The sequence below is a fragment of the Acomys russatus genome, chromosome 14 (assembly GCF_903995435.1).
Source record: "Acomys russatus chromosome 14, mAcoRus1.1, whole genome shotgun sequence".
Classification (NCBI taxonomy): Eukaryota; Metazoa; Chordata; class Mammalia; order Rodentia; family Muridae; genus Acomys; species Acomys russatus.
In genome coordinates this window covers 37,405,007-37,431,501 of record NC_067150.1, presented here as the reverse complement: position 1 = coordinate 37,431,501, position 26,495 = coordinate 37,405,007, and the positions used below count along the sequence as shown (strand labels likewise).

General features: G+C 48.1%; 1 protein-coding gene across 1 annotated transcript in view; it reads left to right on the top strand.

The window, feature by feature from the left end:
* Cep164 (centrosomal protein 164) overlaps positions 1-26,495 on the top strand; it is a 58,087-nt gene that overhangs the window by 4,615 nt on the left and 26,977 nt on the right. The window contains exons 2-6 of the mRNA XM_051156338.1: positions 694-805; positions 8,717-8,921; positions 15,706-15,861; positions 16,228-16,362; positions 17,943-18,020. Of these exons, the coding sequence (XP_051012295.1) occupies positions 694-805; positions 8,717-8,921; positions 15,706-15,861; positions 16,228-16,362; positions 17,943-18,020 (686 nt within the window). The remainder of the gene's footprint in view (positions 1-693; positions 806-8,716; positions 8,922-15,705; positions 15,862-16,227; positions 16,363-17,942; positions 18,021-26,495) is intronic.

Sequence of the window (26,495 nt, the reverse complement as noted above, 5' to 3'; positions counted from 1 at the left end):
CAGGTGCCGCCTCCTGTCTGCTGCAGCCACCATCATTACACACACAATCATTTCATGTTGTGTGTTTGCAAGGTCCTTAAAAAGCCCAGTCATCTGTAGTTGATGGAATCACTTGAGGCTTGAGGGCCAAGTGCATCAGTGCCCGGCTCCTGTAAATCTTTCTGGTGCTTATCTTCTGCTAAGGCTGCCCTCATCCTGGATGGTTCCGGCTGTGGCTTCGGGTCCTTCCTGAGGCCTCTGCACTGTGAAGTTTTGGTTTCATTACTCTCTCCCTTTGTTAAATGTGGCTTCAGATTATATTTGTGGGAGTTTGGAGGTAGCCAAGCTTGATTCAGATGGCACTTATAAATTGTGATGTAAGGAAACCCTTCTGTTTGTTTGTTTAGCCTTTTACATGGTCTCAAGGTGCCCAGCCAGCCTCGAACTCACTGGGGGGCTGAAGATGACTTTGAACTCTTGATTCTCCTGCCTCTACTTCCCAAGTGCTGGGATTATGGGCTTGTACTGACACATCCAGGTTTTGTTCTATATATTTTTTGTTTATGTTTAGAGAAATCATATTTTATCATCGAAGAAAACTTGAAGTGTAAAGGAAAATCCAGAGAAGAATTGTTTGAGTTTTGCTTCTTTTCACCCCTCCCTGCCCTTCTCTCTCTCACCCACCACCCTCCGCCCTTTCCTTCTCTCTTGCAGAAATCCTTGACTTTGCCAGAGTGATTGGTATTGACCCCATCAAGGAACCAGAACTGATGTGGCTGGCAAGGGAAGGTATTGAAGCTCCATTGCCCAAGGGCTGGAAACCATGGTAAGGCATTGCAGTGGCCCACTAACTTGGCCTGTCAGAGGCAGAGGGACCTGCTCTAGAATGTAGTGCTGTGTGTGTCTATGTGTGTTTATGCATGTGTTTGTATGTGTAGATCAAATATATACTGCTATGTCCGTCTTATTTTTTTAAGCATATAAATGTTTCTCTGCATATATGTATATGCGCTATGTATGTGCTTGGTACCTGCAGAAGCCAGAAGAAATTAGATTCCTTAGAATTGTAGTTATATGGATGTAGAGAAATAGGCTTTGAGCAGCAAGTGCCTTTAACTGCTGAGTCATCTCTCTAGCCTCCACCCCACCCCCTTCTCAATGGAGAAAATGCCTTCTTAAGATAGGTCCCTAGGCAAACCTGTAGGTCATTTTCTTTTTTTTTTTTTTTTTGGTTTTTCGAGACAGGGTCTCTCTGTGTTGCCTTGGCTGTCCTGGACTCACTTTGTAGACCAGGTTGGCCTCGAACTCACATCGATCTACCAGCCTCTGCCTCCCAAGTGCTAGGATTAAAGGCGTGCGCCACCACGCCCGGCTGTAGGTCATTTTCTTAATTAGCGATTGATGGGGGAACACCCAGCCCATTGTTGGTGATGCCACTCCAGACTGGTGGTCCTGGGTTCTATTTCCTTTCCTTTCCTTTCCTTCTTTCTTTTTGGTTTTCAAGATAGGGTTTCTCGTTATAGCCTTGGATGTTCTAGACTCGCTTTGTAGACCAAGCTGGCCTTGAACTCACAGAGGTTCCTCTGCCTCTGCCTCCCCAGTGCTGGCACTAAAAGCATGTGCCATCAGGCCTGGCTTGGGTTCTATTTTCTTATAGCAGGCTGAGCAAGCCATAAGGAGCAAGACAGTAAGCAACACTTCTCCATGGCTTCTGCATCAGTTCCTGCCTCCAGGTTCCTGCCCTGCTTGGGTTCCTGTTCTGACTTCAGTGATGGACTACAGTGTGGAAGCGTAAGGCAAATAAACCCCTTTTTCCTCAAGTTGCTTTTGGTCTTGGTGTTTCATCACAGCAATAGTAACCTTAACTAGGACATCAATTATGTGTATGTGTGTGGGTATGTTCATGTGAGTGCAGTTGCCCATAAAGGCCAGAAGAGGGCACTGGATCCTCTGGAGCTGGATTCGCAGGAGGTTGTAAGCTGTCTGATGTGGGTGCTGGGTACTGAAATCAGGTCCTCTGCCAAAGGAGTACACAATTTTAACCACTGAGTCATCTCTCCAGCCCCCTGGTTCTTTTTTTTTTTTTTTTTTTTTTTTTTTTAAGGTTTACATGACAGGCACGTTACTTGAGCCATTTTCCCACACCTTGTTGATTAGTTTTAATGCTAAGGGGCAAAACTATTATTATTTCTCTGCAGGTTACCTCTTGTTTCAGAAATGAGTCAGCTGACTTGAAAGTCTTTGGCATAGGTAGGATCAGAATGTGCCTCTAGACCACAGAACTGCTACCCTAGCTTGGGCCTGTGACACTGAGGAGGAATCTTTGTTGGTCCTTGTACACTGGAAGAATGTTAAAAGTGTCAGATGTAAGTTTGGGGGAGATAGCCCAGTCTGCAAAGTGCTTGCTTTGCAAGCATGAGGTCCTGAGTTTGGTCCCTAGAACTCATGCTTTTTTTTTTTTTAGAACTCATGCATTTTAAAAAAGCCAAGTATGGTGGCACTTGCTTTTAAGCTCAGCGTAGGAAGTAGAGACAGGCATATTCATAGGGCTTGCTAGTCTAGCCTACTTGGTGAGCTCTGGGCTAGTGAGAGGCTCTGTCTCAAAACCAATGTAGATGGCTCTTAAGTAACAATGCCTGCATTTGTCCTCTGGTCACCACATGCACGTGCACACATGTGGATCAGTACACATATGAGAATGCACACACACAGAAAAAGATCTGTATCTCCTCACTATGTCTAAAATAGATGCTGAGGCCAAAAGAGTTTGTAGTGAGGCCACACTGGTTTGGCAAAAGATTTCTGTCTCCATTGGCAACCATCCTTGGTTCGGCCACCCTTGAATCTGTGTTGTGCAATCTTTCCTTTAAATCCTTATTGTGCGTATCTGTATGCATGGGTAAGCGTGCCACAATGTGGAAGTCAGAGCACAGCTTGGTGGCGTTGGCCTTCTCCATCCACCTCTACATGGGCTTCACGGCTTGAGCTCTGGCTGCCAGGCTTATGCATTTGCCCACCGAGCCGGCTCTTGTGTAATCTCTTCTTGCCTGGCTTCACATTCATGGGGCGATAGATATGTTTAAATTCCCTCAAAGCCCTCTAGATGTGAGAGAACTCATTCAGGTGATCTCCGAGAAGCAGAGGTTTACAGTGAGAAAACAGTGCCCCAGGAGGGGAAGCCGAAGTAAGCCACTGCCACTGCCACCAGCATCCTACTCCCGAGGATGCTGTTATCCCCACTCACGGTGACACTGTTCACTGCTGTGTGTCTGCTCCGTCCTCTCTTCACTTCCTCTCTTGTCACGGGTGCAGGGCCCTTTCCGAGTTGTCTTCCTGAAGCAGTGACACTGAGTTTATTTCTCGCCCCCAGGGTAGGGTTTCCAGTTTATTCTGATCCAGTCCCAGGGTGTCCTAGGGGCCCTGCCTCAGCTGGGAAGGTGCATTTGGTGATTGTCCCTTTCATACCCAAGCCATTTAATGAGTTGACTGAACTTCAAAATGGCTGCACTTACCCACCTTAGTCTCCTCAGCGGAAGGCACAGGCTCTTTTCAGCTTTCCTCATGCAACAGGCTCCTCGTTCTGTTGATCTTTTAGCTGCCTTTCCTTGGACCGGCTCCAGTTTCACATCTTTTTCTAGGAAACCTGTTCTCGCTTCCGACAGTATTCCCGGTGCCGAGAACAAGCTTGTGTGTGGAAGACAGTGCGTTCTGTTTCGCACCAGTGCCCTTTCTGACGGAGGGTGGGGAACTGGCTGCTCCAGGCCAGCTGTGTGCCAGCTGCCATCAGGTACCTGCTGGTGTGGCTGACACTCTCTTGTCCTATAGGGAGAACATGAGCTATTTTTCTCTTTCTAAAATAACAGAAGTCATTAAAAGTTATTTGTATGCATCGCCTTTTACCCCATTCTCTTTCCCAAAGGTAATTCTCTCAATTGGTTAATTTCTTCTTGAACTTTTAACACACACACACACACACACACACACACACACACACACACACACACACAGTTTTATGGTTGTGATCATAACTGTTACATTATGTAAGTTTATCTCTCTTCTTCTTCTTCAGTAAGGTCTCATGGGCCTCAGGTTGGCCTTTACCTTACAGTGTAGCTGAGCATGACAGGGAACCCCTGATCCTCTTGCATGTGCTGGGATTATAGGTGTGCACCACTATACCGGCTTCCTGTTTTTGTTTGTTGGTTTGTTGTTTTTAAGACAAGGTTTCACTGTGTAGCCTCGGCTGGCTGTGAACCTGTGGTCCTCCTTTCTCAGCTTCCTGAATGTCCACAGTGGACAACTGGGGAGCAGTGTTTACATAACATTGAGACAGGAGGTTCTCAGAATAAGGATTGCAACCAGATCATGGGGTGGGAGGTAACAGAAATCAGCATTTAAATTACCCAATAACCTTATGCCTACAAATCATCACACTACCTTACTTCTTATTTTATCAGTTACGTACTTTCCCAAATTAGACATGCTGTGTGTGTGTGTGTGTGTGTGTGTCTGTCTGTCTGTCTGTGTTAATGGGCTGGAAAAAAGAGCCCTGTGCATGCTACCTAAGCACTCTATAACTGAACTGTGTCCTCACTGCTTCAAGTGTACCATATTCTAAAGATTATACACACACACACACACACACACACATGAATGCCCTATCTGCATGTACACCTCCATGCCAGAAGAGGGCATCAGACCCCCATGTGGTGTGGTTGCTGGGAACTGAACTCAGACAGTGCTCTTAACTACTGGTCCACTTCTCCAGGTCCTAGGTGTACCACATTCTAAAACGAACAAGCAAACAAAACTTTCTTATACTAAAGAACATTTAAATGTTTTTGGGACTAATCATGCATGAGAGAGTCTGTTTCTGGGGCTGGAGAGATGGCTACGTGGTTAAGAGCACTGGCTGCTCTTCCAGAGGACTCAGGTTTGATTCCCAGCACCCACATGGTGCCTCACAGTGGTCTCTAACTCTAGTTCCAGGGTATTCTTTGTTCCCTCTGGCCTCCAAGAGCACCAGGGATACACACATGCAGACAAAACACCTACAGACATTTAAAAAAAAGTTTCTGTATTCCCTGTTCTCTTCCATTGATGTAATCATATGTTTTGTGCCATTCTTTCCTGATCACACAGCTTTATAATAAGTCTTAAAATCTTTCAGGGTAGGCGTTCCAATCTTGTTCCCATTTTCTTTTTGTTATTAGTTATTTAATGTTTATGGATATTGGACATGTGTCTATATCTGTGTACCACATGCTCATTTGGTGCCTGAGGAGCAGAAGAGGGACTTGGATCCCTTAGGTCTAGAGTTATAGATGGGTATGAGCCACCATGTGGATGCTGGGAATTGAACCGGGGTCCTCTGAAAAGGCACCGGTGCTCATAATGCTGAGCCACCTTTCCAGTCTCTTCTTCCCAATTTCAAAGTCTCATTCTGAGTTCTTTGCATTTCCATGTGAATTTAAACATTATCATGTCACCTTACTGTTTGGATTAGGACTGCACAGAAACCAGTTTGGGGAGAATAGATATCTTAAATGATATTGAATCTTCCAGCCTATGAACACCGTCTGTTTCCATTTATTTAGGTTTCCTTTAATATCTCTAAGAAATGTTTAATAGCTTTTGTGTACATGTCTTGCCTCACTTTATCAGATTTATCCCTAAGTAGTTCATATTTGATGCTTCTGAAAGTGCTGTATTTTCAGTCCCCAATTGTTAGTTGCTTTTATAGAGAAGTAAAATTGGTTTCTGTATATTGATCTTGCACTGTACAACCTTGCTAAAATCAATTATGTGAGACGTAGTAGCTTTATTTATTTATTTGTAAGATTCCGCAGGATTTTCTGCATAAGTGAGTCTTGTCTCCTAGGAATAAAGGTATTTTTGCCTCCTCCTTCCAGTCTTGCTGCCTAGTGACTGGAGCCTTCAATATCATTAAGCAGAGGCGGATGTCTTTGCTTTGTTCCTGAATTTAGGGCGACAGCTCCCAGTTTTCATGGTTAGGTAGCTGCTGGCTGTGGGTCCCTTGTAAACGACCTTCAGCAGGGGCGTTTCTTCTGTGGCTGGCTGAGAACTGGAGAGGGGGGACAGATGGCTTCAACCCGGTGCTTTTCTACAGACACAAGATTATATGTTCTTTTTTGGTCTGTTCTGATAGGCACATTTATTGACTGATTTTCAAATATTTTTATCAACTCATTTTAAATTGCATTTATTTGTATATTTATTTATCTCTACCTACCTACCTACTTATTTATTTATTTATGCTGTGGGTGTGGGCATACCATAGCACTTGTAAGTATGGCGATCAGAGGACACTTTGTGAGAGTTGGTTCTCTCCTTCCACCATGTGCGATCCTGGAAGGGAACTCAGGTCTTAGGCTTGGCCGTAAGCACCTTCGCCAGCTGAGCCATTTCCCTGACCCCGATTTTCAAATGTCAAACCAAATTTCATATTCCCGGGACAACTCCACTTGGTCATGATATATGGCCCTTTTTATATTTTATGGGATTTGATCTTCTAAAATTGCATTAAGTGTTATTGCATCTGTGTCCATGGGAGAAACTGGTCTATAGCATCATTTTCTCATGGTGTCTTTATCTTGTTTTCTGCGATGTTATTGTTGCCCTTGTAGAATGAGATTTTTTTTTTTTTCCTCTTCAGGTTTATGGACAATTTTATTAGACAAGGATTTCTGTTATTTCTGCTTTAAATATTTGATAGCATTCACCATTGTGATCATCTGGGCCTAGAACATTTTAACTTTAAAATCTAGTTCTAAAAATAAAAATGAATTTGTGTGTGGATAAGTGAGCAAAAACAAAAGGCAAAGGCAGGAAGATTGCTGTAAGTTCGAGGCCAGCCAAGCCTGGTTTTCTTTTTACTTTTTTGGTTTCTTGAGACAGGATTTCTCTGTGTAGCCTTGGCTGTCCTGGATTTGTTTTGTAGATCGGGCTGGCCTTGAACTCGTATCGATCCACCTGCCTCTGCCTCCCAAGTGCTGGGATTAAAGGCGTGTGCCACCATGCCTGGCTAAGCCTGGTTTTCATAGGGAGTGCCAGCCCAGCCAAAACTCCACAGTGAGACCCTTTCTCATCCCTGTCCCCATGAGATATGAGTATTCAGGCTTTAAACAATTTTTTTTTCTTTGCTTCATCCTTTGAGACAGAGTCTCTTTATGTAGCCCAGGACTGACTTTGTAAACTAGGCTGGCTTTAAATTGAAAGAGATGATGACCTTGAGTTTGGACCTCCAACTTGCACATCCTGAGTACTGAGATCAGAGGGGTGGACCGCCTCCGCTGTCTCAGGCCTATGGTTTGAAGTACTATTTCAAACACTGTGCCTAGAACACTGTGTAGAAAAACATAATTAACAACATTTTATATGTGTGTCTGCTTGTCTGTACGTTCAGCATGAATGCAGTTGCCTGAGAAAGTCAGAGGAGGATGTCAAGAATCTGGAGCTGAAGTTACATGTACTTGTGAGCTGCCATATGGGTGCTGGGAACTGACTCCAATCTTCTTCTGCAAGGGTGGCAAATGCTCTTAACCACTGCGCCATCTCTCCAGCCCCAGTTTAAAGACTCGATGTTATGTTGATAGGTTAGGCAGTACTGGGGCTTGAACCCAGGGCTTTCTGCTTTCAGCTACATCCCCAGCCCTGGCCAATTCTTTGTGAGTGAGCTTTGGTAGTTTATTTATTTTAATTTTATTTTATGTGTACTTTTTTTTTTTCATATGGAGGTCAGAAAAGGGTGTCAAATCTTCTGGAACTAGAGTTACAGACTGTTGTAGGTGCTGGGAATCAAACCTGGGTCCCCTGGAAGAGCAGCCAGTGCTCTTAACTGCTGAGCTATCTTTTCAGCCTCATTTAAAAAAAAAAAAATCAAGCTGGACAAGAGGATCACTGTGAGTTCAAGGCCAGCCTGGTTTACGAAGTGAGTCCAGGACAGCCAAGGCTACACAGAGAAACCCTGTCTCAAAAAAACAAAACAAAACAAAGAAACAAACAAAAAAATCAGTCTATTTTTAGTTATCTCTTTTCCTTGAGTAATCTTTGAGAAATTTGTTGCTTATGTTAATAAATAAAATAAAATGAAGAAAGAAAAAAGAAAGCTGCTGTGGTAGCTGTGAATGTCCAGCATTTTTTCTAAGCTTATTTTTCTTTTTTTTTTTTAATTTTTTTTATTAATTTATTCTTGTTACATCTCAATGTTTATCCCATCCCTTGTATCCTCTCATTCTTCCCTCTCCCCATTTTCCCATTATTCCCCTCCCCTATGACTGTTCCTGAGGGGGATTACCTCCCCCTGTATACGCTCATAGGGTATCAAGTCTCTTCTTGGCAATCTAAGCTTATTTTTCAATTCCTTATTTGCTTGTTCTTGTGTCAAATTTGATGTTTGGCACACTGTAAAAATAACTATCTGGGGCTGGAGAGATGGCTCAGAGGTTAAGAGCACTGATTGCTCTTCCTAAGGTCCTGAGTCCAAATCCTAGCAACCACATGATGGCTTATAACCATATATAATGTGATCTGATGCCCTCTTCTGGCGTGTAGGTATACATGAAGGCAGAGCACTGTATACATAATAATAAGTAAACAAATCTTTAAAAAATAACTATCCATTGCTATAAGTTAGTTGATATTTGTTCTTTTTTAATGAATTTTACTATTGCTGGAATTTAGAAGGCACTAATTTCTGAACTCTGCTCACCTCTAGCCAGAACATCACAGGTGACCTTTACTACTTCAACTTTGATACTGGGCAGTCCATCTGGGACCATCCGTGTGATGAGCGTTACCGGCAGCTGGTGATCCAGGAGCGAGAGAAGTGGTCAGCTCCCGGGGCCATTAAGAAAAAAGACAAGAAAAAGAAAAAGGAAAAGAAAAACAAAAAGGACAAAGAGACCTCCAAAAGTCCTCTGGTGAGCCAGCCTGAGGCCAGCTCCTACACAGGGCTGCAGCCCAAAGGGGGGCATGGGGGCCTGCCAGGGGTTAAAACACTAATTCTTGACAGGATATTGTCTGTTTTACTTGGTAGATTTTTCTTTCAGCCTCTAGTAGTTGTTACTTCTGTAAAGAATTCCCCCTCTCTCCGTGGGAAGCACATGTTACGTGACAGGATTAGTGACAGGCTGAGCACAGTGGGGCAAGGAACATGGTTTTGCATTTGAGGAAGAAGTGGTGGCACCTGCCACTCTGGAAGAGTTGGGGACAGAGACAGGAGCGGTCGAGTTGGCTTCAGTCTGCTCTGGTGTGGGTTCATTATTTGTCATTATCTTAAACTTTGAGAATACCAGTGCCTTCAAATTTTAAAAGAAAAGGCTGCATGCCTGCTACCCTAGTACTTGGAAGGCTGAGGCTGGAGGATCACGAGTTTGAGGTCAGCCTGCAATCGATCTACTTAGAAGCCCTGGCTTTATCGACGGCGTCATCAGCAGTCTTTGTGGGCAGCGTCCTAGGCCAGTGGACGGTAACAGCAGATAAACTGCATCATACTCACTTGGTCTCTCATAACTGTTGTGCTTAGTTCTGAGGGCTCTGCCCGTTCCTGATTTGGCCCTCAGCATGTCTGAACGTGGGAGGTGGAAGTTATCACCCTTACTGTAGGAGGAGCTGAGTGAGAGCCTTATAAAGTGAGGCTGTGCCATTCAGGGTGGACTCTGTCCCCTTAATGGAACAGGCATGGGGCTGCTCGCCTGAGGGAGCAGCTGGGTTCGGCCCTGTGGGGAGCACTGGGAAGACTCTTTAACTTCTCAGTGGTCCAGTTGTTTAGTCTTTTTGATTCTGTGTCCCATCTGGTGCTCCTCATCCCTGTATCCCCATACTAGGCAGATGTTCTACCAGTGAGCCCTGCTCCCAGCCCCACTTTTTTCTTTCCTGAGGCTTCAGACAGTTGTTAAGTCCTTCAGTCTTTGATCATGTTCATGTTCTGTTGCTGCTCTGTACCCCTTTTGCTGCCCCCGGCCCCCCAACCCTGACTTTACACACAGTTCTGAGAAATAGGGTGAGAAACCCTAGCCTACAGGAAATGAAGATGTTGGGCCTTTCGTTAGCCCAGGGTAATCTGAAATGATATTTTGGTGTCTGGCAGGCTCCAGCCTGACTCAAGGTGGGCTTGGGCGACAGATGTGGCTCTGGATGTGTGCTTGAGTCCTGGGAGCTCCGGGAAAGGACAGCTGGACAGCCCTAGGTCCTCAGTGGGATTGTTAGGGCTCAGGCCAGGCACCTCAAGCTTGAGTTTGTCCAGTGGTCGGGCTCAGGGGCTCCCTGGGCCCTCTGGAAGTGTGTGGCCCTGTTCATTCTCAATTCAAAGCTACCACTGTGTGCAAACAGCTGGCTGACTAGTGTCTTTGCACAGGATATTGATTGTCTTAAGGCTTTCTTGTAGCCCCAGGGTTCTGTAGTCATCCTTTAAGCAGTGCCTGATGTCTTTAAGCAGTGCCAACTTGGGCTCGTGGTAGAAGGCATTCCACTGAGTTTCCCCGCTTCCTCTCTTTCCCCCTCATAGGGTGTCTCTGGGAGTCCCGGATAAGACTTTTTATCAAAGTAACTGATCATGATCCTGAGGGCTAGGGGAAGCTTAGGGATTGATCACATGGCTGTGGTTTCCAGGCTTTGACTTGTGGTGTCTTCAGATGGCTGTTCTATAGAGGCCAGCTTAGAAACCAACAGGGTTACTCTGGTGTACTGGGGCTGTGGTTTTCTTCCCTGTCACTCATATGGTGACTCATATGGTCACATGATGGTAACTCCTTAGGTACCAACTCTCCAGGGAGATAATAGTTCTCTCTCTCTCTCTCTCTCTGTCTCTCTCTGTCTCTCTCTCTCTCTCTCTCTCTCTCTTTCTTTCTCAACTAGAACCTAAAAAAGGGTATATATTTAGCCTAAGGGGATTTCTGCTTTGCTTTAAGGAGGGTGGTTTTCTGCTGTGGGCCTTGGGCTCAGGTGGCAAGAGTCCATTGGAAGGGTCAGTCTTAGTTTTCTCTGCATGTTTATATACCCATCTAGGAGACACAGCCTGAGCAGGGACTTCCGCCTCCTTCCTCCTTTCTCCGTGGCCTGTCCCCTCTCTCAGCACCTGGGCTGGCTGATCTGGACCTAGACCAAGAGGTGCAGGCTAGAAATGAGGCCTCCTTTAAGAAAGGGAGGAGTCCGTGCATGCTGGGTGACACACCGTGGCCTCTCATGGGTGCCCTTCCTGGCAAACTGCAGCCACTCTCCAAAGGCCAAGCTTCTCGAACCCACCAGATCTTTGCTGACGTGGAGAAAATCTTAGGCAGGCCTCCTGTCCAATGCAAGACAGAATTAGGAGACCCACAAGAGTCAGCACCGAAAGCAACAGGGAAAATCTACCTGGGATTTTCAGACCCTGAAATAGAAAAGCTGGAACTGAGGACCAGACAGCAGAAACCCGGCGCCGGGGCTGCTCAGAACACCGAGCCACTCCAGAGTGGGCAGAATGTGTCAGAGTGCAAGAGCCACACCCCTGTCCACTCTAAGCTTTCTGAAGCTTCTAAAGGCCTGCAGCTGAAAGGGGAGCATCCTAGTCACAGCATAGCCTCACTGACCTGCACTGGCCCCGGAGGGGACAAAGGTCAGAGCCCTGTTCCCTTGCCATCCTCCGAGGAGGAACCCTCCCTGTCACTTTGTTCATCTGACCAGCTGCCTGGCAGGAAGAGCAAGCTGTTTTTACTAGAGAGCGGCCCAGCAGAAGATTTGAGCTGCCAGGGAGTTCCTGGGGAAGGTGGGGACCTGGGCAGGGGGAGGCGGAGGAGAGAGTCTCCAGGACCATGGATGGGCCAGGTCTCTAAGCTTGTCAACAAGGACACCTCAGAGAGCCACTGCAAGGAAACGGAGCCTGCTGCTCCCAAGGTTGCAGAGGCCTCAGCTGAAGATTCACCACAGGGACTCTCCCTGATGCCCCCTGATACCCTGGCATCAGGACCAGTTCCAAAGCCGCCCTCAGGGGAGCCCTCCAACGAAAGTGGGCAATGTCCGCCCAAGTCTCCAGAGCCTCAGAAAGAAGACAGGAAGCCCAGTGTGCCGGAGGCTGACTCCGATAGCAATAGTGGAGAGGGAAGCAGCCTGGCCTCACCCCTTGGCTCACAGATCCTAGGTGAGGTAAACAACTTCCCCTGGGGCCTGCAGAGCCCCCAGGGGTCTGTTCCTGTCATGGGCCAGTTAGGCCCAGGGCCTAGAGATGCGGGTTTGTGCCCTTTCCTGGTGCCCCAGTTGTCCCACATGCAGAGCTCTGCTGAGGAGCAGTCGGAAAGTGAAGACTATTCCGAGGACCAGAGATTCTACCAGCACATCCTGCAGATGGCCAAGATCTCCAGGCGGCTAGAAGGCCTGGGGCTGCCTGAGAACATGCTGGAAATGCCATGCAAAGATGTTGCCAGCATGGTGTGTTGCATGGCTGCCGAGTCTTCCAGGATGTCTAGTGAGGGTGAACACAAGGTCGTCGGGGCTCTAGAGAGGGACTCGGGGTTATTGGCTTGGGGGCCAGAGCTGCTGGAACGTCCTCCAGAAGTGGTCCCTGCCCCTGCTGTCCAGGAGGCCTCTCAGCAAGCACAGTGCCAGCCAAGCGACGGCCTCAGGCAGGCGCTAGTCCAGCCGAGTTCTGAGACTGGGCTTGCTACAAAGCCAAGCAAGGTGCAGCTTCTCAACCAGGTAGGCTTCTGAGGAAGTGGGGAGGGAGCAGGTGGAGCTCCTTTGGTGGCTCCGAAGCCCTCAGGGTCTGCTTTCCTGAGGCCTACGCTCCCTCAGTAACTGAGGACCCTTTAACTATCCAAACAGCCACCTGGTGAGATGGCCTGGCTTTCAAGCTCTTTTTCTACCCCTTCATTTGCAGGCTAGAGCTGAGGGTACCAACTGGTTCCCTTCCCTAGATGTAACCATGCCCACGGGCGGTTCACATGCTCTGACGGGGCTGCTTCTGAGGGTGGGTGAGCTGGCCCTTGTACAGAACCCAGGCCCCTTCTGGGATTTGAGAAGCCTTTCCTATCAGCTGATTCTAGAGAGCAGTCATTTGAGGTAGGCGTTTTTCCTCACAGCTCTGCACTGTCCCTTCTTGGAGGCCCACAGCACTAGCGTTACTGAGGACGGCTGAGCCCACAGTCTGCTGCTATCACCCAGTCAGCTGCTTCTGCTTCTTGCCACCCAGTAGCCCCAGAAAAATCACGTGACTAACCTCTGTCAGGCTGTGGACCCCGGCTGTGACTTCACTTTCCTACTGGGATCTTTCCAAACAGCGAGCCTTATCTTGTCATTCTTTCACCCTGTCCCTTTCAAGACTATCCCTGCTCCTCACTGAGAACTCGAGTTGGATGGAGACCACAGGGCTCAGTCTGAATTCCCTTAGCTGTTTTGCTGCGGCCCAGCTGCGCCTTTTTTCCCAGTTATTCCCTCCGGTCCCTAATTGTCAACACGCACTGGTTCTCCGTTAGCTCTAATAACTAGTATAGTACTATAAATATCGGATAGGCCACAGATTATCCTGCAAGTTTTAATTAGCCCAATGGCATCAAGTTTATCTGCTCTGAAGGACAAGGGCACGTACAGCCCCATGCTCAGAGTTAATGGCCATCTATAGAAGACGATCAGCGAGGAGCCCAGGGTGTGTAATTTCCCTGCTAACCACCAATTCAGTAAAGGCCCCGAGACAACAAAGCCCTCAGCCTGCCTGTCTCCCTCCCTCAAGCCCCCAGCACGTTAGCAAATTAGCCATGTTAGGAGTCTGTAATTGTCTATAAATACAGCGTGGGAAGGCTTTTGCTTGCTGATATGCTTGGGCTGGTGAGAGGGCTGAGCAGGCTGGGCAGGCTCGGTTTGCTCACAGTCCGCTGAGTGAAGCTTCCTGTGCTTCTTCCTACCACAGTCATTCTTTTGACCACGTGACTTCCTTTGAAATAATCCCGGGCTCAATCCTCTCTCTTTCCTCACTAAGCCTGTGACTTTGGACAGGCTTTTTTTTTTTTTAAAGATTTATTTATTTATACATATGAGTACTCTATTTGCATATGCCTACATGCCAGAAGAGGGCATCAGATCACATTACAGATGGTTGTGAGCCACCATGTGGTTGCTGGGAATTGAACTCAGGACCTCTGGAAGAGCAGCCAGTGCTCTTAACCTCTGAGCCATCTCTCCAGCCCTGGGCAGGGTTCTTGACCCACACCCACCTCTGTTTACTCAAGTCATCTGTCTACATAGTGGTAGAGCCCGTCTCAGTTGATTGTGCAGATGTGCAGGGAGGGCCTAGTGTTCAGCGTCACTGGCCAGTTTTATGTGTCGGTAGCTTTCATCCCTGACAAAGATGTTCTACGACAGGTGAGAGGATTGGTGATCTACATAGGTAAGGAGTGGGTCTTGCCCAGGGTCTTCCCTGGGCCAGGCTGGTCAACAGGGGTGGTGACTCTGGCCTTTGGATTCCCCACTCTTCTTTTACTCTTTAGGGGTTAGAGTGTGATGAAATATGTTCTCTTTGTTCTATACATTGTATGGGTTTTGTAATGTGTTCCCAGGGTACCGAGCTGATTTTTTTTTTAAGCTCGTGTGTGTGTGTGTGTGTGTGTGTGTGTTGTGTGTGTGTGTGTGTGTGTGTGTGTGTAGGCCTGTGTGCAAGTACAAGTGCTTGTGGAGGCCAAAAGAGAATGCCAAGGGTTGTCTGGGACTGGAGTTGGTTTTTTTTTTAAGTGTGTGTGTGTGTGTGTGTGTGTGTGTGTGTGTGTGTGTGTGTGTGTGTGTGTGTGTAGGCCTGTGTGCAAGTACAAGTGCTTGTGGAGGCCAAAAGAGAATGCCAAGGGTTGTCTGGGACTGGAGTTGGAGGCAGTTGTGTGTGAGCTGCCTGAAGTGGGTAATGGGAACTGAAACTCAGATCCCCTGGAAGAGGTGCAGACTCTCTTCACCAGTGAGCCATCTCTCCAGCCCGTCTGCCGGCCTCTTGCTTCTGTTAAGCCAGATGATCATAAAGCAGATCTCGGTAATAACAGGGATTCCATGATGATGTTACAGCCCTGCACCCCTTACAGAAGCTCGCTTGTCCATCATCTCATTGAGCTGCTTAGCAGACCTCACAGGGCCAAGCATGGACCCTCTTCATCTTGCCGGTGAAGGAGCTGGCAATGTGAGGGGCTGTGAGTAACCTGAGGCTTCACACATTCTGACCCAGCCTGGATTTTGACTCTAGTCCTCACTGGCATGAAGGAAGCTTTCACTTGGCTCTCCTGAGACGTGGGGAGAGCAAGACTGGCAAGGCACTGGCTGAGGTGCAGCAGCCTCCTGTGTGCAGCCCAAGAGGCCCGCACTTGCTTCTGGTGTTTACTTCCATCTTTGTCAGTAGCATGTTGAACTTGCCTTTTCTTGACTCAGCAGTTTTAAGCATCAACCGTAGAGACTTCTAGAAGCTAGGGTTTTGTCTCTGCTCCCCTCCCCCTTCCTGCTCACGTGTTATGTGGCCCCCCAGTCTCAGCATCTGCCAAATGTGAACTAGCACACAGCTAGCAGAGTCAGGAAACCGGCCTGGATTTCTCACCCAGTTGGCATAATGGTATTTCTGGATGTTGTGTGTCATTAGCAGCCTCCAAGTGGAGGCGGCTTAAACCCGAACGGACGGAATTTAGATGCTTTATTTTTATATCTGCCTCCGACACCCTCAGAACCGCGTGGTTTCTGGGGTTTGTAACAAGAATGTGTTCTGTTGCCCAGGTCCTGGGTCCCCCCTTAGCCCCAGTGCAGGCCCCACTTTGGGGCCTGGCTCCCTTACGTGGCCTTGGGGATGCCCCGCCACCTGCTCTTCGTGGATCTCAGAGTGTGAGCCTGGGGAGCTCCGCAGATTCTGGGCAGCTTGGGGACCCCACGCTGGTGAGTCCTTTCCCAGCTGTGCATGCGCATGTGTGTTGTTACAGTGGGACCTTTTGGGTGTCATACTTGGAGCTGTGGCCTGTCACTGAGACACAAGCTGTGCCTTCAGAGTTGACCATCCAGTCAGGGAAGAGTCGCTCTGGCAGTGGGGGTGGACCAGGGTTTAGGTCACCTGTGCTGGTTTCCCCGTCCATGTGCCTGGGACAGCATGAGTTGGGAAGGGAGTAAGCAGCGTGGATTAGACTCCAGATTCACGGATACCGTAGGCCTCGATTGGGGACCCACCTCAGTGGAATTTGAGGGAACATGCCAGGGTCATTCTGAAGATCTTTCTGTTGAGTCCCCTGTTCCCTCTCTGTTTTGGAGCCTCCACAGGGTCTCAAGGCTGCTGCTTGTACAAAGGGTCTCTTGGGTTCTGTACATGAAGGCAAGTGTGCTCTCAGCCTCTTGACTTTAGGGGAAGAGACCGAGGAGGAGGATGAAGAGGAGAGTGACAACCAGGTAATGATGAGATTCTCTTTCTGGCCTAGAAACACACACACACACACACACACACACACACACACACACACACACACACACACACACACACACACACACACACACACACACACACACACACACACATGCAAGACTTTTTTTTTTCCCCAGAGACAGGGTTTCTCTGTGTAGCATTGGCTATCCTGGACTTACTTTGTAGACCAGGCTGGCCTCAAACTCAGAGATCCTTGAACCTCTACCTCCCAAGTGCTGGGATTTCAGGCGTATGCCACTGTGCCTGGCTAGGCATGCAAGACTTTTAATTTTCTTTAACTGTACAGTAACTCAGGGATATCAGTCTATTTCATAATATTATGTCACCACCACAACTGTCCATTTTCAGAACTTGTTTATGATCCCAGATTCTAGCCACTAAACAATAAATCACTACTTTTTCCTCCAGCCCCTGGTAACTTCTAAGTCTATTTTTTTCTCTCATGAATTTGCCTGTTCTAGATGTTTTATATGAGCAAATGCACATAGTGATTTTTCTCTGGTGTCTGGCACCTTTTCACTCAGTATGCTGCCGCAAGTATGTAAACACTTATTTTGAAGCCTGGTGTGTGCGCGCACCAGGTTCTGTTTACACAGTCATCTGTTGGTGGATACATGGATTGCTTCAGCTAACCTCTGAGCTGCCCCCCCTCCCCCAACTATTTTAAAAATCAATAGAAGTGATTTTCCACCTATAACCTCCTTTCTTGACCAGTCTGTATGTCCCTTAGGTCTGATCTGGAGAACACAGCATACTTGTTTGGCCTTATGCTCACTGGATAAAGGCCTATTTAGTGAGGCCTTAGTGGAAAGCTTGCTCTGCAGTCCTTCAAAGCCTTGTCAGGGCACCCCACTCTTCCTCTGCATACCCTTCATACTGAGCTGGCCAATTCCTTTAAACTTATCACTTGTTTTCTTGTTTTTTGTTTTTCTCCCCTGTCAACTTGACACAAGCTAGAGTTATCTGAGAAGAGGGACCCTAATTGAGAAAAATGCCTCCGTCAGATTAGCCTGTAGACAAGCCTGTGGAACATTTTCTTAATTAGTGATTAATGTGTGTCCAGCCCATTGTGGGGGGTGGGGGGGCATCCCCGAACAGGCAGTCCCGGGCTGTATAAGAAAGCAGGCTGAGGGCTGGAGAGATGGCTCAGTGGTTAAAAGTGCCGCCTGCTCTTTCAGAGGTCCTGAGTTCAATTCCCAGCAACCACATGGTGGCTCACAACCATCTATAATGTAATCTGATACCCTCTTCTGCAGATAAAGCACTCATGTTCAATAAATAAAATAAATCTTTAAAAAAAAAAAAAAAAAAAAAAGCAGGCTGAGCAAACCAGGAGGAGCAAGCCGGAAAAGCAGGGCCCTCCACCCTCTGTGGTCTCTCCTTAGCTTTTGCCTCTGATCTTTCCCTGAGTTCCTTCAGTAAGGGACTGTGACCTGGGTGTTGGAAGCTGAAATGAACCCCTTCCTCCCCAAGTTGCTCTTGGTCATGGACTCTACCCCAGCAGCGGGGACCCTAAGACATCTCACGTAGTTGTTTTTGCTTGCAGAGTGTCCGAAGCTCCAGCGAGCTTCTCAAGAACCTGCATCTGGACCTCGGTGCCCTGGGAGGTGACTTTGAATACAAGGTAAGAAGAGCCTGAGGCCCCTGCTGCTACATGCCTCGGGCCATACCTTTCTTCTGTCTGAAGCTTTGCAGTCTGTGATACATACTCGGAAAGGGAACTAACTGGTCCATCTGGGTCTGCCCAGGATTACTGGGGTTCAGGGAATCTGTTCATTCTTCTCAGCTATCAAATGACCAGTTCGTGGAGGTCCCTGCACTAGCAGGTGCTTTGAGCATAATGAGATGTGCATGCTTAGGGCCCTTTCCCTCCTTGTACACTATACGGGGAAGAGACTTCTTGCCCAGACATCTGACAGACTTGGCCGAAGAGATGGCATTTGCCCTGGGTTTTAAAGAGAAGCTAAGATTTAGACAGGGGATAGTCTAGGTAAATGAACAGCCCAAACAAAGATTTAAGAACGGAAAAAAGCAAGTGCGTGGGAATAGCTTCTGGAGCAGGCTTCCAAGGCCTGTGGTCTGAGCTGCTGTGCTGCCCCCTCCCTTCCTTCACGGAGAGCACACAGAGTGGTGCAGCTCATCGGGTCAACATACTCAAAACCTTGGTGCATGTTTTGGAGCCTGGACTTAGATCATACGAATATCCCCTACTGTATGCTCTCTGTCTAGTGTCTGATTTATTAATTTTTAAGCAATTAACAGTCCTCTAAACAGTCCTAGAATACTTGTTATAAGCATGACTCCTGAAGTTGCAAATTTAGATGGCATGCAGACATTTAAATGCTGACTGCAAAGTCTAAGCCTCTTACAAGTCTTTTATATTATGCTTTTATTAGTGCCTTCCACACCTTAAAGTCCAAATCACTTTATAGCATTAGAATGACCTCAGAGCCAGCCAGAAAAGCGAAGGTGCTCCGATCTTGCCAACATGCCTCAATGAGCCTCCTGTGTCTTCCTCCCTCAGTGCTGCTGTTACAGGTGCATGGCCACACCTGGCTTTTTACATGGGTGCTCACGCATGCCCAGGAAGCACTCTTACCCTCTGAGACATCTCCTCAGCCGCTATTGCTGCTATTATTATTATTATTATTATTATTATTATTATTATTATTATTATTATTATTATTATTATTATTATTTAGGTTTTTTTGAGACAGGCTTTCTCTGTGTAGCCTTGGCTGGCTTGAACTTGCTTTATAGACCAGGCTAGCATCAAACTCAGAGATCCAACTGCCTCTGCCTCCTGAGTGCTGGGATTAAAGGTGTGCACCACCACCACCACCAGGTCTTTATTATTTTTTAAAATTGCATTCTAACTTATTTATTTGCACATGTGTGAGTGTCTTGGAACACATGTGGAGGTCAGAGGACAACTTGCTGGACCCAGTTTTCTTCTTCTGTGTGGGTCCTGGGGATTGAACTCAGGTGTCAAGCTTGTCAAGAACAAGGGCTTTTACCCACAGAACTGTCTCACTGGCTCAACCTCTTACTGTTTCTGACTCACATTTCTTTCTTTCTATTTTTTAATATTTTTTTTTTTTCTGACTCACATTTCTTGATACTCACCACTCCTTGGAGTTCAGGGCACTGTCTGAGCCCACGTGCTGGCTGGCTCTGGATTGGTACTTGTGACCTCACTGGTGGGTTGCATCTTTTTCTGTTTTGTTTTTGTCCTGGACTCATTTGTAGACCAGACTGGTCTCAAACTTAGAGAATCGCTGCCTCTGCCTCCTGAGCGCTGGGATTATAGGCATGCACCACTGTGCCAGGCTTGTAGGTACATCTCTTTGGGGAAGGACCCATTTCATAGTAAAGCTTTGTTTATTATTCAGAGTCTGTCTGGCCTTTTGGTTCTGCACCGTCAGATATGTTTTGATTGTGACTTTAGCACTTTCTGTCAAAGCAGCACTTTCCCTCACTGTCCCATCTGTAGCTCCAATCTGATACATGTCTGCCTTGAAACTGTTCCTTCTGAGCAGAGCTAGACTGCTTGAGTAAAGAATTCAGTTGGTTCTTTGACGGGGGCAGCAGGGGGGACGCGGGGGGCGTGGGGGGATGCGGGTGTGTGTGTGGGGGGATGTGGGGGGGTACAGGGGAGTGTGTGGGGTGTGGGGGGATGCGGGGGGTGTGGGGGGATGCGGGTGTGTGTGTGGGGGGGGACGTGGGGGGCACAGGGGAGTGTAGGGGGTATGGGGGGATGTGGGGGGTGTGGGGGGATGTGAGATGTGAGGGGTACAGGGGAGTGGGGGGTGTGTGGGGGGGATGCGGGGGTGTGGGGGGTGTGGGGGGATGCGGGTGTGTGTGTGTGGGGATGTGGGGGGTACAGAGGAGTGGGGGGGGTGAGGGGGGATGCGGGGGGAATGACTTTGTTTTCTTCTCACCATCGCAGACAGACTGGTGGACTCAGCGGAGGTGCTCAGTTTGCACCTCCTGCTGTGACTAGGAGAAGGGGCGTCAGGAAGACGGGCATGTTTGGAGAAAGGGTAGTTGGGGGAGCAGCAACACATCGATGCTCAATAATCTATGTCTGTACACCCAGCCCCGAGCCCACTGTCTGGGTGGGACACAGGAAGTGGTTGGCTGTGCATGGAGGAGAGGGTATCCAGACACACTGGGTGGCGTTTCCTCCTTCCTTTAGCTCTCTAAGATTCAAGGTTCAGTGATTCTACCTTGCAATTGGCTGATGGTTGAAATTCCACCATAGCTTGATCATGATTACTTTTTTTTTCTTTTTAAAGTTTTATTTATTTACTATTATGTATACAGTGTTCTGCTTGCATGTATACCTGCACACCAGAAGAGAGCACCAGATCTCATTATAGATGGTTGTGAGCCACCATCTGAGAATTGAACTCAGGACCTTTGGAAGAGCAGACAGGGCTCTTATCCTCTGAGCCATCTCTCCAGCCCCATGATTACTTCTTAATGGATTACAAATGCCAACCAAGAGCTGTATTTTTTTTCTCTTGGTGTGATCTGACCTTCTGAACTTTTCCCTTTGGTGGTGGGCGGGGGGGGGGGGGGGGGGGGGGGGGGGGGAGCAGGAGCTTTTTAAAAATCTGACTAGTTTGCCGGCCATCACAGTGTGGTGGGGAAACATCTGCAGTAGGCGATGCTTAGACCCTGCCCACTCCTGTCTTCAGTTCCCTGCCACACGGGGCTGTTGGAGTCCTGTGTTCTAACCTCAGGTAGATTTTAGGGCTCTTTCTTGAGGGAGATGTTAGTGGTGGAGAGAAATGTAGGTTTCTAGGTGGGCAGAGCTGCCTCCACTTGGGCACAGACCTTTGAAAACGGCTTTTGTCCCAGGGTGCAGTTATGCCCCACCCCTCACAGTTAGCTCCTGTGTTGGCCCTTTTTCCTGGGTTCACCCTGCCCTGTGTCGCCAAGCAAGTCATTTTGCTCTCTCTTCCATGAGAGGGCAGTAGGATGGCAAGAATGCAACTCTGCTTTCCAGCCTAAACCCATTGCTAGTCTATTACAGATTGAAAGGGAAAGAAAGGGTCGTGGAGCCCGCACCAAGAAGGCGTCTGAGGCGGGGAGGCCGAGGGTGGTGAGCCGGCAGTTTGTGGTCATGTGGTGCTGATGAAAAGGAGAGGGAGGGAGCCTCGGCTTAGAAATCACAGGATGATGTCAGTGTGATTACAAAGTGCCAAAGACATCAGGAGGTGGGGGATAGGGCGGGCAGGGTAAGCTATGCAGAGAATTGAGACCAACTGAATGAGCAGGAGCAGGAGACTCAGAAAGTAAACCTGCCTGATGGTTGGCTTGGCAGGGGTTTCTCCAGAACAGTATGAATGCATGCGAGGATGTGCTGTTGAGGCAACCTCCCCCCATCCCCCGTGACTTCCCCCTCCTGTGCTGTGTGGATCACGCGTGCCCATGTCTTTGTGTTCTGGGCAGGTGAGGGAGTGGGACTGCAACCCGGGCGTGGGGAGCTCATGACTTTTGAAAAGCGTTAGATTTAAGAGCTGGTTCTGACAGTCACTCCTATTATTCCCCTCCTTGTGCGTATGGCAAAGTCTTGAAATACGCCCCAATGCAAAAGAACCTGTGGCCGTGGCAGTGGGAGGTTTGGGAGTACACACATGAGAGGCTCCAGAGAGCCTGGAGCAGGAGCTTGTACACAGGTGCCTGGAGTGTGCATATGCTGGGGGCTGCAGGCCCTAAGCCTGGTGACATGCCAAGGAACAGGGGCTGGGCGAACAGGGACAATGTGGTCAGATGAGATACATAGATTTCCTGCACCCTTTTGTAGATGAAAGGCAGCCAGTCTACCTCCACCCATTTCTGGCTGTAGTAAGTAGATGCAGATACAGGCCAAAGCCATTTATTTAAATGGGTGCTCTATTTTAGCAGCTTTATGTTTAGGTAGGCAGATTGAGACCATGCAGTCACATGGAAATCTTCCTTCTTGGGGAAAGGGCAGGATTTTAAAGGTGGAAGCTGGGGCTTTAAGCACATACCAGTGAGTTATGCCCCAAGCTGAAATTCATCTTTTGAAGGGTTTAAGCATGAGAGTTGCCTACTTGAAGCTCAACATTCTTGTAGTTGTGTTTTCTCCAGTGTAATTATGGGACTCTGGGGGCTAGAGAGGTGATGCAATGATTAAGATCACTGGCTATTTTTCCCAGAGATCACTGGGAGTTGGTTCTCAACACCCATATCCAGTAGTTCACAACTGCTTGTAATTCCAGCAGATGTTATGCCCTGTTCTGGTCTCCATGGGTACCCATATACATATCATACACACAGACACATAGACAGACAGACACACACACACACACACACACAAATAAAATAAAATCTTTAAAAAAAAAAGACCTGTAGCTGTTTTTAAAGGAAAGAAAGAAAGAAAAGAATGTGAATCTATCTATACTTGGTACCCCCTCCTTCCCCTCAGTATTGGGAATGGAGCTGAGGCTCAAGTGTACAAGGCACATACTACACTACTGAGCTGCATCCCACCCACCCACTGTTGCCCTTTGAGTTTTTCATCCATTCATCCATCCATCCATCCATCCAACCATCTATCTGTCTCACATTGTTGCCTTGACTGGCCTATGGCTTGCTATGTAGACCAGGCTGGCCTTGAATTCACAGAGATCTGCCTGCCTCTGCCTCTGGAGAGCTGGGAATAAAGATGTGCGCCACCACACCCAGCTAGCCTCTGAGATTTGATGGCCTAGTTGCTCTTCCATCATTTCGAATAGTTAAGAGTTAACATTTCATCTCATAATCACTGTGATGAAATAGTCTGATCTCTCTATGACTTTAGTAAATAAATATTACACCATTTGGGCAAGGGGGAGGGGAAGCCTCAGCTCTCACCACCGCCCCCCACCCCCCACACATCCTTTCTTTGTTGTTTTATTTTTAGAGACAGGGTTTCTCTGTGCAGCCCTGGCTGTCCTGGAACTTGCTCTGTAGACCAAGCTGATCTCGAACTCAGACATCCTCCTGCTCTACTAGGATTAAAGATGTGCACCATCACCACCTGGCACAACACATGCATTCTAAAAACCCAAAAATCAGCAACCAATAAAACCCCTAAAAAACTCAGTCAAGACCTAACAGAACATCCTTATACGCCAGAAACGGGTGTGTGTGTGTGTGTGTGTGTGTGTGTGTGTCTGAGCTCAGCAGGGGATTCATCTAGTGAGGAAAGTAAACGAAGAAACCCACAACTATTACAGGTATTGTGGTAAAGAGATCCAGGGTCCAGGGCTCAAAGACCAAGGATGGCTTCCTGGGAGACATGATGCTGTGAGGACCAGTGGTAGTTTGTCAAGGAGCCAGGGGAAGTTATTGTTTCAGGAATATATGGCTTAGTGTAGAGTACAGGCTTAGCATGTGCCAAGTCTGACCTCTTTAACAACAAAAGAGAAGTGCATATCACAGTGGAGAGGTAACACAGTGTTCAAGCCAAAGCAGGAGATGTAAGATGGGTCTGCGATGAACTGTGAGCAGCAGGAGCTGGGGTGGGGGCAGTTGAGACAGTGCATGCTGGCTCCTGAAGGGCTATAGGCGTTGTTTAGTGTCTGACACTAGTCCTAAGTGTGTTGCTAGGTAACCCTTTAAGATTATGTTTCACCCCCAGATTGAAGAGGGAGGACAGGCAAGCCTTCTTTAATTCCAGGATAAGCCTGACAAGCATGGACTGGCTTCCCTTGCTGAATTAGTCACGTGGTGAACACACACACACACACACACACACACACACACACACACACACACACACACACACACACACACACACACACACACACACCTTCCTGCCTCCCGAAAACTTCACTCTCTTTCTTGGAGCCACAGAGCCTGGCCGACCAGTTATGGAACTGTTGCTGAGTGCTGGTGGCAAGGTTCCCACTTGAAGGAAGCTACCTTTCCAAAGAGAAGGGACTTACGCACTCCTTTCTCTCAACTCAGGCATCCACCAGTTTCTCCCTATGAGTTTTGAGAGTGGTAGGAGCAGTGCTGGGTAGCGTCTGCCTTCTCCACGTCACCTGCTTTTCCTCCAGGAACAGGCTTGGTGACAGTGTCCCACTTGCCTCTAGTGCTTCTTTGGTTGTTTTTGTTTGCTTGTTTGTTTTTCAAGACAGGGTTTCTCTGTGTAGTCCTGGCTGTCCTGGACTCGCTTTGTAGACCAGGCTGGCCTTGAACTCACAGAGATCCACCTGCCTCTGCTTCCTGAGTGCTGGGCCTAGTGCGTCTTTGGTTCGGTCCACATGGCACACTTCGCTTTTCTCAGTGTTTGCCTAGTGCCCTGCAGGCCGGATCAGTCTAGTCATCTGCTGTCCCTAAGGCAGTGCGTCTTCTCAGAATGTGTGGGTCCCCTCATCACAGAGCATCAGTAATCATTTCTGCGGCACCGACAGCGTAGCCGGGCACAGCCCTCAATCCCTTACCTCGCTAAAATGAATGTTAACTCATTTAACCCTCCCAGCCATCCTGTAAGGACTCCTTGAGTTTTTGTATTTAAGGGGAAGAAACTAAGGCGCAGTAGTCGAATAACTTGGTTGAGATTGCATCTCCCTCCTCCCTGTACCCGAGTTGGCCTGTCAGTAGGCTGCCAGATTGGCAGTGCTTCTGCCTTTGGCTTCAGCAGATGCCATGCTACAATAGCAGTCGCATGTTGAGGCCTTCTCCTGGAGCTGCCACTTGCCTAGTGATGCTCACCTTCCCGCTACCATTGTGAACCACCTGAATTAAACCATAAGCCATACTAAGAAAAGGCTTATATATCTGTCTGCAGTTTTGAAGTTAAAGACCATTATTGATTAGCCCCCTTGTTTTGCGCCCTGGTGAGGCAGCTCCCCATGGCAGGACCACATGTTACAACAAAGACATTCACATCTCATAAACCAAGGAGCAAAGAGATGAAGGGCAGGAGGCCCTTGGCCTCATTCAAGGGCATGCACCCCCCCCCCCACCCCGGGAAACCCAGAGACCTCCAGTGTTCCTAATGGGCCCAGGTGCTAAGAGTTCCACCCCCTCCCAGGAATGCCATCCACCACATGGGCCTTTTCAGGGACACTTCCAATTCCAAACTACAGAGTAAATACACTCTTTGTTTTAATCGGGAATCGGGAAGCCTTAAAAATCCTTATGAGGAGTTTTTCAGCCTGACAGCCTAAGTCCCAAGACAGATGTTTTTCTGGAAGGGGGCTCTGAGCCTGAGCCTGAGCCCGGGAGAGAACACTGGGTGGGTGTATTTCTGAGGGAGACTTTCTGTCTCTATTTTGGTCAACTCTATGAAGAATTTAGCAGAAGCCTTGTTTTTTAACCAGTGAGTCTGTATGTGAAAAGCAGGGCATGGCCACTGTGTTAAGTGTGCAGCTCAGACATCATTTCAGGAGACCAAGCCAAGTTGGAGTTTAGAAAATTGACAGCCGTCAGCTACTGGCCCTTGTGTCTTTCCTGGTTCATGCCAAGACTCTGCTTCCTTCTAGTGTGACAGATCCCAACAAGGGTTTGGGGACAGGGCCTTTCCTGCCTAATTGAGTCTTAACTGAAGGCAGCCTGCTCGAGTACTCTGTTTGACTAGATATCTCCTGTGCTGTGTGCTGTCTCTCCGTCACAGACGACAGACCTGTGTCTATTCTGAAGGGCCTTCCTCCTCCATCACCTCTGTGGATCTCTCGCCCAGCCAATCCCACTTGGACATCCGCTTCTCAGAGACCCCAGGCTGAGAGTCCTGGACAGAAGCTGTCTGTGTGTGTGTGGGGGGTGATGGCGCCTGGCTTGTGTGGGAAAGCAAAAGTTCCAGTGTTTGCTATTGTTCTCTTGCATGGTGCCTGTCATCGTCTGAGGATTTGGCTGATGGGGGCTGGAGGATGCGGCAAATGATGGCAGAGCTGCGGTCGTTTCTAAGTCCATCATGGACGGCTCCCCAGTTGGCTGTATCTACACTGCCATGGAAATTCCCATTGTGCTTATCTGGATGTGGGTCAAGGGGCAGCAATCTGTGTTTTGCGAAGCTATTTGGGGTGACTACGAGATGGCTCACAATAGTTAAAAGCACAGGACCTGAGTTTGGCTT